Source organism: Phoenix dactylifera, chromosome 1 (assembly GCF_051530095.1).
Source record: "Phoenix dactylifera cultivar Ajwa chromosome 1, Ajwa_hap1_PhDact_Kaust_v1.1, whole genome shotgun sequence".
NCBI lineage: Eukaryota > Viridiplantae > Streptophyta > Magnoliopsida > Arecales > Arecaceae > Phoenix > Phoenix dactylifera.
The window spans coordinates 11,397,150-11,409,670 of record NC_143190.1 but is presented as its reverse complement, the minus strand read 5'-3'; the positions used below and the strand labels follow the sequence as shown (position 1 = coordinate 11,409,670).

At 37.0% G+C, this 12,521-nt stretch overlaps 2 protein-coding genes across 3 annotated transcripts; one reads left to right on the top strand and one right to left on the bottom strand.

Moving 5' to 3' along the window:
• Positions 1-2,325: 2,325 nt before the first annotated feature.
• LOC103717793 (protein RTE1-HOMOLOG) lies at positions 2,326-7,410 on the bottom strand. Of its 2 annotated transcripts, XM_039134556.2 has the most exons (4): positions 6,871-7,410; positions 6,422-6,525; positions 3,120-3,404; positions 2,326-2,837 (listed from the first exon to the last, which is right to left on the bottom strand). In XM_039134556.2, the coding sequence occupies exons 2-4, from the start codon at positions 6,428-6,430 to the stop codon at positions 2,457-2,459; spliced, it is 675 nt and encodes a 224-aa protein (XP_038990484.1). In that variant the 5' UTR covers positions 6,431-6,525; positions 6,871-7,410; the 3' UTR covers positions 2,326-2,456. The 2 variants fall into 2 exon arrangements, with proteins under 2 accessions (XP_038990484.1, XP_038990485.1); XM_039134557.2 differs by lacking the exon at positions 6,422-6,525 and having other exon boundaries at positions 6,871-7,316.
• A 1,711-nt stretch (positions 7,411-9,121) lies between these two features.
• LOC120104119 (uncharacterized) lies at positions 9,122-10,694 on the top strand. Its single transcript, XM_039114648.1, has 2 exons — positions 9,122-9,176; positions 10,150-10,694. Exons 1-2 carry the CDS (start codon positions 9,122-9,124, stop codon positions 10,692-10,694), a joined length of 600 nt encoding a protein of 199 aa, XP_038970576.1.
• Positions 10,695-12,521: the final 1,827 nt, after the last annotated feature.

The following is a 12,521-nucleotide window of genomic DNA, read 5'->3' as shown; positions in this document are numbered from 1 at the left end:
GAGGTTAGCCTTCTGAGGTCGGCTCGGCCTTCTAAGGTCGACATTCTGGGGTTGACCTCCTGAGCTCGGCCTTTTGGGGTTGGCCTCCTAAGCTCAGCCTTCTGGAGTTGGCTTTCTAAGCTCAGCCTTCTGAGCTCGGCTTGGCCAAAATTGGGTGACTTATGCCGAAAAATAGGACGATCCATTTTGCCCCCCATCAGTACCTATACCATCTAATACTGTTTAAAAACAAACAGTTTAAACTTACAATGACTAGAATACCCTTATGGGTAGATATGCAAAAAAAATTATGAGGATATATAGACAAATAACAATTTTGCAAAAATATTCATGTAATTTTTTATATTTAGAAGGGTATACATTCAAAAAGATCAAAACTCAGCCGAAAGTTGTCAAATCTTTCATGATTCAGTTGGATCGGCAAGTCAAAAAAAAGCTAAGTCACATTATCGATTTTCTTTGTTTAAGATCTTAACTCGGTCAAGTAAGAATATTAAGTAATCATTTTGGTAATGCTATTCTCCATTAGATTTTGATCTAACTATCATTGTTGAGTCTAAGACATCCATATATTCTTCATTATATTTAAAAGATCAATGCATATCGAATTTAAATTAATTATAGATGCTTAGATTTGTAAAATATTTTTAGTCATTCGTAAATATTGAATTGTTGCTTGTTTGTTGAAGCAAAAAATTCGTAAAAGCAACATGATATTATTTTATAAAAGTTAATATTCATATGAGATCATGCGACATGATAATATTAATATTTTTTTATCATCTTTTTCTACCAAGAACAACTAAATTATCTTTACTGAATTTTGATAATATTTTATTAGATTTTTTTAACTATATATCCTTCTAAATATATGAAATTATATGAAAATCCTCATAAAGTTACAATTTAAGTGTATATCCTTAATTATTTTTTTTTGCATGTCTATCCATAAAAATATTCCAATCATTTTAAATTTAAACCATTTATTTTTTAATAGCATTTGATTGTATGAATACATATAAAATATATATATATATATATATATATATATATATATATATATATATATATATATATATATATATATATATATGGGGATTGATAACCTACTCTCTGTTATGGTAGGTTATCAATCTACCTATTTTTCATTGGATAAAAAATACCCTTATGTAACTTTTAAGGGTACTTTATGTCTTTTTACAATCTCACATTAACTCACCCTCTCAACCCCCAATTAATGCTCTCTCCTCTCTCTCTCTCCGGTGTGTGTGTATGTATATATATATATATGTGTGTGTGTGTATGCATATATGTATATGTATGTATGTATGTGTATGTATGTATGTATATGTGTGTGTATGTATGTATGTATGTGTATGTATGTATGTGTATGTATGTATGTGTATGTATGTATGTATGTATGTATGTGTATGTATGTATGTATGTATGTATGTGTGTGTGTGTATGTATGTGTATGTATGTATGCATATGTATATGTATAAGAGAGAGAGGGAGAGAGCATTAATTGGAGGGGTTAAGAGGGTGAGTAAATGTGAGATTGTAAAAAGATATAAAGTAACCTTAAAAGTTATAAAAAGTAAGGATATTTTTTGTCTAATGAAAAATGGGTAGATTGATAGCCTACCCTAACAGAGAGTAGGTTATCAATCCACTATATATATATATATATATATATATATATATATATATATATATATATATATATATATATATATATATATATATATATATATATATATATATATATATATATATATATATATATATATATATATATATATATATATATATATATATATATATATATATATATATATATATATATATACCTCTGCTGCCCGCCTATGTCATTTTCGTTCGCAAAGCAGGAGGTGGAGCGGTGGGGAGGTGGACTAAACGGTGGCTTTGGCGGTGATCTCAGAACGGGAGCGCTACGAGATATTGATGCCACGGCGGAAAATTCCCAGTGACATCAAAACGGCGTTTCTCATGCGGCCGCAGCCTTCCCTTTCTTTTGGTAGAAATCGGCAAATGTTGCAGATGACGTATTCTCCCCTCCCCCCCCCCCCCCCCCCCCCCCCCCCCACACACACGCACACGCACACAAAAACCTCTCTCTCTGGCTTCACAATCCATGCAAGGCTAACAAACAGCCCTCGCCCAAAGAAAGAGCTAACAGCTGGTATCTCCTCAAACAATAGTTCAAGGGTTATTTAGTTGAATATAATAGAGATGGACAATTTGCAATTTTGCAATGGCCTGGAATGATGAGATAGCTAAACAGCAAGAATGGCACAGCAAAACTGAAAACGAAATAAGAATACCTGTCTTATTTAACACAACCAAGAGCATTGGTGTTTACACAATCAAGATGTTAAGTTACCATCTAAAGTTGCACATCCCATATAACCGTTGTCCTGAGGATGCATTACAATCTACAAGTGGATAAGATTCTTGAAACAGTAGGTACCCATCAGGAACCAACCAACTAGGGCAAGTGTGAAGATGAACAAGCCTATCAAAAAATTTGTGCCACCGAAGATGAGTCCAGTGCAGAGTACCACAACAAATGGCAAACAAGATCTCAATACTGATTTTTTGTTAACCCAAGTACCCCTCAGAAAAATCAAAGCTGCCAGGTTCACCACATTCCATTTGCTGTGACCGCGATAAAGCAATCTGTTCAGGCTGTTTGCAACAAAGGAGTGGCAGTTGCAGGTAAACAGGCTGTAAGATCTGTGCTGAAACTCTTGGGTGCTTTCCTTGAGTGTGTTATCCCATGTCATGTTTCCATCAGGCTCGATCAACTTATAGCACTGCCAGGTGTGAGAGCAAAACAAATGAATTAACTGTTACAGATGATGAAAAAATAACAGGATGAGATACTTTGCCTCCACCAATCACCAAAGCACAAAAGAAAAATGTCCTCATAGTTACCACTGTTAGTGAGTCACCCTAATTCTCTTTTTTTTTTAAAACCTAATCCGAACTTCAGATGTTAAGAACAACCATATTAGGGAGTGCATGGAAGTATTTCATCTAAAAATGCTCTGATGAATAATAAGAGAAATCAAATTAAATTGAAAAATCAAAATTACCTGTTCTCTGTTAATTTGCATGTAACGGGCGACTGCTCCAAAGGTAAAGTTGTCAACACAAACAAAGTTGGGGCCAGCAAAGTCCAAGATCACTCCATCCTCTCTGCAGATACCAATGTGGCCAATGAAAGGTATCAGCCAAGAGATGACAGGCAAGGGGGTCCAAACTATGCAATACGGAAATCGAGCTCTCCTTGGATCTACTGGCCCAAGCTGAACATTCCTGTTAAGCATCAGTTCATCTGCAAAGATTGCTTCTGATTCCATAGCCCTATAAGATGGGTGCTGAAGAAAAGGAATTAAAAGCTTCAATTAGGGTAAAATTGCAATTAAAGACTAGAAAAGGATTTTTTTTCAGGAAAAAAAAAAATCATGTTGGGAGATGGCTTCCCATGTCCATTTGAGATGTCATCAGCAGACAAGAAGAAATAAAACATATTAAGGGAAGCCTCTAAACATTGACATGTTTCAGAAACTCTTATGGTAAAACTTGAAATATAGAATTATAATTATCCGCAATTTCACTAAAGATGAATTTATTGATGAACATTATCATGCCCGAATGAAGAAATGAAAGCCTAAATGCGCATGCATGTATGTGTACTTTAGAAGACCGGAAATAAATATGGAAAAACAACAAACTAAAGGTAAACAAAACTGTTGTTTTCAACAGAGGGTTTTTAATACCAAACAGACCTATAATGTCAGTAAGAGCATTGATCTGACAACAACAGTTCATGTGTCCCCTTTCTTGTCCGTAGCAATCGATTGCACTCAGGGGAGAGACTGTTAAGTCAGAACCTAAAAAACAGACATAATGAGGTTATACAAGCCTGCTACTCATTATGGCACGTCTCTTTGGGGTAATATATTCCTCGAGGAAAGACGTAACCATAGGTTACATCATCAACTATGTTAAACAGACAAATCCCTGCAGGTCCAATGTGTATGTCAACATCCACAACACACCATTTAGCCTGGGTCTGTTGATGGATTTTATCTGTAACCTATATTATTGTTCAAGAAACCCCCAGCATTTCTAGTCTCTATTTCACTCCATGATCGAAAGTTTCCAAAAAAACCTGACTTATCTGGGTCAAGCAAAAAATAATTTTCCTTGATGATTTTACCAGGAATCTGGTAATTCAATCGTATCTCAATTCATCTTTATCACATGTTTTTTTTGTCACATTTAGGCAAAATGACAGATTCAGCTTAAGTGAGTACATTGGATGACTAATGCGTATTTAGCAAACAAAAATTAAGAATGCACAGCAATTACTTATCGGACCCCTATCACTGCTGTGAGAAGTAATGTCAAGTATGAGACCCCTATCTACACTGGCGACACCAATTTTTATACTCTGTGTACATGATGAACATCAGTCTGACCATATTCCAGTTGAATTCTACAAGACTGTTACAAGGTGCATGAAAGCTTCTTAACAATTCATTATAATTGTTACAAAGTAAAAAAAAAACTTTTTTCATGGGTATGCTAGATTTATCGCATGTTCCTTAGGCTCTTATATTCTTGTGAAGCAACAAGCTATAGAACTAAAGTCCTGACTAAAAGAGTACTTATTGCTAGAATTCCTGGGCAAGGAGGTATACTTTCTGAGCATAATGGACTCTAATACCAATATTGTGTGGGTGGGCGAGTGCTGGGGTATCTGGAAACACAATTTTTATTATCAAGAGAACAGCTTTCATCTGCATGATAGAATCTTCGAATTCCGACAACTTTCTTACTTTCTCTAGCCCGCAAAGTTTCTGATATTACTTCCATTACTGATTTTGTTTCCCAGGACATTAATGAAGCATTAATACAGAAGAAAATTCTAATTTCATGAGCATTTATCCTATCAGGATTCCCCTGTATTAAATCTCAATGCTCAGATAGTGCCATGCACCCAATATACCGCACATATAATATTTCTTTTTCTAGCTTCATGCTCCTCTTCTTCTATTATGTGGAGCTTGCCCTAACCTTTGAAGGCATGACTCCCAAAATTGTAAAGCAAATCTTAATATTAAAATCTACATGAAACAACAAAGAACTAAACCACATGTTTTAAAGAAGAAATACAAAATTTCTAGTATCAACAAGTTTAGATACAAATACATCAAGACCATTTTTTTTCTTTCAGGTGACCATTCAGAAGAACAGGCCAGAGATGTCTGCATGATCCATATTGATAGCTTGGTACTTGTGCCCACAAAAGATCCTTGATCTTCTTGCAGTGCATGCAGCATGAGATCCTCAATTAAGAAAGGGTACTTAAAGAGAAAATGCTCCTGGATTCAATATCTTTAGCAATAAGTGATCTCACCCATCAAGGACCCTCTCAAATTTGTGGATTCATGAAATGATTTAGTCCCTAATGTCCATAACAAAGTGCAGTTGGGATCCTTCCTGCTGTACAAGCCATTACCTTTTTTAAAATATTTGGAAAAAAGAAATGTGAACATAAAAATGAGAGCCTACTTCATAGCCATATAAAAAGGTTCTTTGGAGGAACATTAGTAATTACAGTTACAGAAGAAAAATCTAATGGTTGATCAACAAAAGTATTTAACTCAGCCAGAAGGTTCGCCGTACCGGTACCGAACCCCGTACCGGTGATGCACTAGTATAGGCGTACCGAGTGTCGGTACGGTACGGTATGCGGTATGCCAGACGTACCGATACCGGTACCTATCGATACCGACCAGTACGGACCGGTACAGCATACCATGGCCAGAATAATATTCACATCTTGTATTAGGTTCTCAGCCAATTAATAAGGGAACCTTAAAGCATGAACCAACCATGCACCACCACCAGATAATCGATAACTACGAAAACTATCAGCTTGTTTTTCAGATTGATTCTTTTTTTTTAATTTCTTTTCTTTTTATTTCTTTTTCTTTTCTCATCAACAAAATTTGAGCGACCTCGTGAAGTGCTAGGATGTGCAATGAGATAATAGAAAATGAGTGAATATTTTCACCAACAAGGGTAACATCCATTTGATCATAAATTTCTCCATGTCTGCTCCAACTAGCCATGCTGAAATATGATTTCTGACAGATCATTGAGGAAACGGATTTTTTTTTCTTATTTTCAAGATATTACAAGCAGTAATTGAACTTGCAAAACGTCGCTTTTATAAGAATTACCATACTGTCCGATACTACCAGGGCAAAGATGAGCAAAGGAATAAATTTTGTAATGGTACCACAAAACATCTTGGCTATAGAAATCTCTAAGAACAAAGTGAGTCGAAGCGACTAAAATGCAAATCCATAAGTTCTCTAACCTTTCGCATATGCAATATTCCAGCTCGGAGCTCTGTGACATTTAGGATATGCAATGTCTAGGTCACCACCTCTCTTCTAACAAGCGGAGAAATTGGATGAAATTCTAAAGATAAAATGGCAAAAACGTGTCATAGAAGATGACAAACTGTCTGATGAGATTATAGTAACTGCCATAGAAATTATACAAAAAGAAAGAGATTACAGTGAATAATTATCCAAAGTTTATTGCTTTATTCATGAATCAAGTCAAAAATCTGCCCTAAAAGTTCATATATTTTCTTGTATTGCATATAAAGGAATTCAAAAGGTTTAATTTACTCTACTCTAGATCTGCCATAGGAAATTTACCATGAAAAGAACCAAGCGATCAAAAAAAACTGGGAGGATTCCCTACAAAATCTTAATAGCTATACAATCTGTAACAAAATTTATGCAAATATTCAAATACCGCGAAGTTTTACGGGAACGGCACGGATTTCTGATAGCCGATGGCGCTATCCTCCCCTTCTTCCTCAGGTCTCTCTCCCTCCGAAAGGATCGGTATGGGGAAGAAAGAGTAGGATAGCGGAGGCTGCGCCGGCGGGACACCGGCGGCGGCGGAGCACGGCGGGTGGAGGGGATCGACGGCGGAGGTGGAGCAGCGGAGGTGCCGCAGCGAAGGGGAAATCGCGAAGAGGACGGTCACGGAAATGTCGTGTGGAGCCTCGAACACCGTCTCCCGGCGGCGGCGCAGCACGGCGGGGTGGAGCGGATCGACGGCGGAGGTGAGCAGCGGAGGGGAAATCGCGAAGAGGACGGGACACGGGAATGTCGTGTGGAGCGTCGAACACCGTACAAAAATGTTAGAAAAGGGAAAATCTTTGCTAGTTCTTTTGATGGACCCTTTCCTTGTTAATATGCGAAATGAAGGACAAATCATATTAGGGATGGCGGATGCGGAGGGATAGACTTCGTTCTCAGAAATCACGACGCCAACCTAGAAGCTGTAGGGCCATCATTTTTTCAACTCGTCTATGGTATACGCCGAATTTAGAGCCGCCTGAAAGAGTATTTCTTATGCCGCATAGGTACTAGAAGTAGATCACCTTTTTTTTGAAAAAAATTCGACCATGATGATTGAGTAAATTTGGAGTTGGGATCGCATAAGTAAAGATCGGCCGCTGCTCAAGGACATTCACAGATTTTTGAAAGAATATGGCTCCCACCAGACCACGTACGTCTATAGAGAGGCAAACGGTTCTGCGGACTTCGAATACTATAACAGCTTATAGTCTCGAAACTTTTAGAACTTGCTGAACAAAAATTATTTATAAATATTTTTAACTTACTTTTTTTTCATAAGAGGAATGGACCTACTATATATAACATAATTATCCAAATTCAAATTCTTGAATGCATCGTTGGAGATTTGAATCCACTTTCAGCGGTTGTTGGCTTGACAACATAATATTTAATTATCTCCTGTATGTAGGACTGCAAAATAATCCAAGTTGGTATTTGTAATTAAGGATCAAGTTGATTAAGGTTCGGTTAAAAATTTAGCAAAGCTCGAACATAACCAATGTTTGGCTCGTAAATGAGCCAAGCTTGGGATTGGCTCAATTAGAACATGACTTGAGCTCACACATAGTTAGTTCAAAGTTGGTAACGAAGCCTCAACATAAAAAGGTTAGTAGAAATATATAAAGGGTAAATTTGGCTCAAACCTTATTTGAGCCGAGCATAATTGGAATAGCCGAAACAACTTTTGTAAGAAAAATATGTTAGAATAATTTCAAAATATGGGCTTACACTGATTGCGTATTTTTGTTTTATAAAACGGATTAGACGTATGGCTCAGAATGGTACTATGGTTAAGCCCAATATGATGTGTGATCATTTTGTTTTATGGGCTTTGGTGCACCTTGGATGTATAGGATTGAGTCCTATTTATTGTGGTACTTTTGGTATGTAGGCCAGGAAATCCAATTAGGGTTTTGGAGCCTTTAATGGGAAGGCTCCTCTATGTTTCCTATATATAGGCTAGGTCTCCCTCTCCTCTCCGTATGGTTGATAGCTTGTCCCATTGACGGCTATCTTTTGTGAGGAGCAAGGAAGGGAAGATCCAGCCGCTATTATTCCAGGTGATTAAAGATCCTATTCAATATGTCTTCCGCAGGTATATCTCTCAAACTTGAATACGGTAATTATGTGATTCTAAATCTTAGCATGTTATTATTTTTATATTTTACAATTGGTATCAGAGCCTCCATGCTAGGATTAGAATCCTTCATATACAATTATTATTTTATCTGGATTTATGGATTTTATGCATTGGTGAATGGATCTTCTGCATAAATCGATCTTCCATTGATAATCAAATATCTGGTTTGATTTTATTTTAGTTTTGAATGAAATATGATTGTATATGATTTTTGGATTAAAATTAGAAAAAAAGGGGAAAAGGGTTTTCACTGTTCATCTTCTTCCTTTTCTTTACCGTGAGCTCTTCTTCTATGAAACAAAAAAAAAAGGAGAGGCAAGGCCTCTCGGCGTGGGGGCCTTCTCCCGGCCACCCCACGGCCGGCCTCAGGCCGTGGGGGCTTTCTTTCGGCCACCCCACGGCCGGCCGCAGGCCGTGGGGGCTTTCTTCCGGCCACCCCACGGCCGGCCGCAGGCCGTGGGGATCTCTTGGGGGCCTCCCGGCGTGGGTGGCGGCCATGGGTGGCAGCCGTGGGCTACCACCATGGGGCTGCCACCATGGGGCAGCCATGGGTAACAGCCACGGGCTGCTTCCCAAACAAACAAACAAAAAAAAAAGGGGAACAGCGATGGCCAGAAATAAGATAGATCAAAAAAAAAAAAAAATTTAGGGTTTTGCCCTTTTGGATGGGCTTGGGCCTACTGAGCCCAACCTGAATGGGTCCATGGTTGCAGCTTGGGCTCTTTTATAAACCAGCCCAATTTTATTTAATGGACCATAATGGGTTTTGGGCCTGGGCTAAGAGTTAGTAACCCATTTAATTATTGTTTAAATACTGAATAATTTGAATTAGGCCCTCATGCATATTAATTATTAAAATATTAAATTTTGGATATATCTTGCTCCCATATATGCTTTTTGTAATTAATATCTTTGTTTAATCAATCACATGTATTTTTGATTATGTTTGAAGCATGTTTGATGATTATATTTTTGTCACATAAATCATTACTTTTGTGATTGAAATTTGTTGGGCATAAAGACTATCCTTATTTTCCCATTAAGAGAATATTTTGAATTGAAGTGGGTGGTAGTCACCAAAGTGGCACACTCACTGATATTTATCTGATTTTCTCAAAAAAAAGGTAGCATTACATTTTGGCAAATCATTAAATGCAATATCTTACCCGAAGGTGTTATTGTGTATGATGATTTGGAAAAATGACATAAAGTGATTAATGGGATTGCATTAGCCTAGAATCATTCTTCTGCCCAAAGGTGATGGTGTTTCGAAAGCTGATGTGATTTTGTTAATTAGCTTCATGATATGTCTTAAGAGTACCTTATAGCGTGTTGTGTTGTTAGCCCAAAGGCGACTCTACAATGATGCACCGAGGCTCTTACCGTAATTAGACTTATATGTTTTTCAAGTTGATTACGGACTATCTAATTAATAGCCCAAGTTGATTAGATAGATATGTTATCATACATTGATTGCATGCATCACTTTTGGATGATATTAAATAAAATATGTTGTTTTCGCAGTTTTGAATGCCTCTTTCCTATCAAGCCAATTGTTTGCTGTTGAAACCTTGACTGAAAATAATTATGTGAGATGGAAACGAGATATAGAAATAGCACTGGATCTCCTGGGTTTAGATTTTGCTTTGGAGGAGCAGCCTTCAAAACCAACAGATAAGAGCACTATCAAATACAAGGCTGAGTATGTCAAATGGGAAAGAGCTAACAGGCTATGTTTGAAGATTATCAAGCGTTCCATATCTAATTCCATTATGGGTGCTATACCGGACAACGACAATGCTAAGAATTTTTTGGATGCTATAGGACAACGATTTGTTGAGTCCGATAAGGCTGAGACTGGGGACCTAATGGATAAATTTATGAGTATGAAATATGATGGTGTTTGTGGGGTTAGGGAGTACATCATGAAAATGCTGCACATAAGTTCTAAATTGGAAGCCCTCAAAGTTTCCATTACAGAGCCTTTTCTTATCTATTATATTCTTAATAGCCTTCCTAACCAGTTTAATCAGCTTAAAGTTGCTTATAATGCCCAGCATGACAAATGAGATTTGAATGATTTGATTGCTGTGTGTGCCCAAGAGGAGTATAGAATACGTCGTGAGACTGTTGAAACTGTGCAACTGACCCATCAGCCTTCTCAAAACAAGAGGTCTTCTCATAATCGTAAGGGTAAGTTCCATAAGGGCAACAAACCTCACTACAATCAGCAGAACAAACGGTATGTTGGGCAGACTTCTGGTGGTCCTAAAGGAATTATGAAGAAGAATGACAAATGTAAATTCTGCAAAAAAAAAGGGTCATTGGCAGAAAGATTGTTTTAAGTTTAAGGCTTGGTTGGAGAAGAAGAAGACTTCATCAGGTATCTCCTTGGCTTTGGTTTGTTTTGAGTCTTATTTGATAGATGTACCTTTAAATTCTTGGTGGATAGACTCTGGTGCAAGTATTCATATCACTAATTCCTTACAGGGATTAATAAGGAGACGGAGGCCAAGTGAGAATGAAGTGAACCTATGCATTGGAAATGGAGTTCAATTTAAAGTTGAGTTTATAGGAGGAGTGAAGTTATCCTTAGAGTCTGATTTTTCTCTTGTTTTGGAAAATATATTTTTTGTACCGACGATGAGACGGAATTTAATTTCTGTGTCAAAGCTTGATCAATCTGGATTTTCTTTTAAATTTAGTAATGGAATGATTGAACTATTTTATGACTCTCGTATGGTTGGACATGGCAATTTGTGTGATGGTTTGTATAAATTGAATTTGGCTCCAGTTGATGAAGTCTCTTGTGTTACTAAAGTTGGAAAGAAAAGGACTTTAATTCGTGAATCATCCTCTATATTATGGCATAAGCGTTTAGGGCACATTTCAAGAGAGTGAATGGAGAGATTGATGAAAATTGAGATTCTACCCTCTCTGAATTTTTTGGATTTTGACACTTGCATAGATTGCATAAGGGAAAAGCTGACTAAAACTACAAGAAAGGGATCCACTAGAAGCGATGGTCTTTTGGATCTAATTCACACCGATATTAGTGGATCGTTACCTTCTACTATATGTGGGAACAAATATTTCATAACCTTCATTGATGATTTCTCGCGTTATGGTTATGTTTACTTAATTAATGATAAATCTCTCGCCCTTGAAAAATTCAAGATATTTAAAATGGAAGTTGAAAAACAATGTGGGAAAAGTATTAAAGTTGTGAGATTTGACCGTGGTAGTGAATACTATGGTAAGTATGACGAGTCTGGTCAAAACATGGATGATTTTGCAAGATTTTTACAGCAAAGTGGAATAGTCCCTCAATACACAATGCCAGGAACACCTGAGCAAAGTGGTGTTTCTGAAAGGCGTAATTGGACTCTAAAGGATATGGTCAGAAGTATGATGAGTAGAACAAATTTGCCAGAATTCTTATGGGGTGAAGCATTGAAATCTGCCATGTACATTCTGAACAGGGTTCTTAGTAAAGCTGTTGAGAAAACTCTTTTTGAATTGTGGATAGGTCGTAAACCCAGTTTAGCCCATTTTAAAGTTTGGGGCTGCCCAGCTGAGGTTAGGATTTATAATCCTTCTGAAAAGAAATTAGACCCCAAATCCACACCTGGTTTTTTCATTGGGTATCCAGATAGATCAAAAGGCTATAAGTTCTATTGTCCTAATCGTGGCACCAGAATTGTTGAGTCCATTACGACGAAATTTTTGGAAAATGATGTTGGTAATAGTGAAAGCTCTGTATTAAATAAAATTTTTGCTGAACCGGATCAAGTTGTGGTTCCGATTTCCGTTGTACAAGAAAAAGTTATTTCTCAGCCAATTATAACAGTTAATGAAGAACCTAGCATCAAGAAGAACTTCACGTTCCTCCTCCA

Excerpts from the sequence above, each read along its gene's own strand:
- LOC103717793 (XM_039134556.2), bottom strand. Across the intron at positions 2,838-3,119 it reads TGCAAATTAACAGAGAACAG|TGCTATAAGTTGATCGAGCC; the intron begins GTAATTTTGATT and ends CACACCTGGCAG.
- LOC120104119 (XM_039114648.1), top strand. The coding sequence starts at position 9,122 with ATGGGTGGCAGCCGTGGGCTACCACCATGGGGCTGCCACCATGGGGCA. Across the intron at positions 9,177-10,149 it reads CCACCATGGGGCAGCCATGG|TTTTGAATGCCTCTTTCCTA; the intron begins GTAACAGCCACG and ends TTGTTTTCGCAG.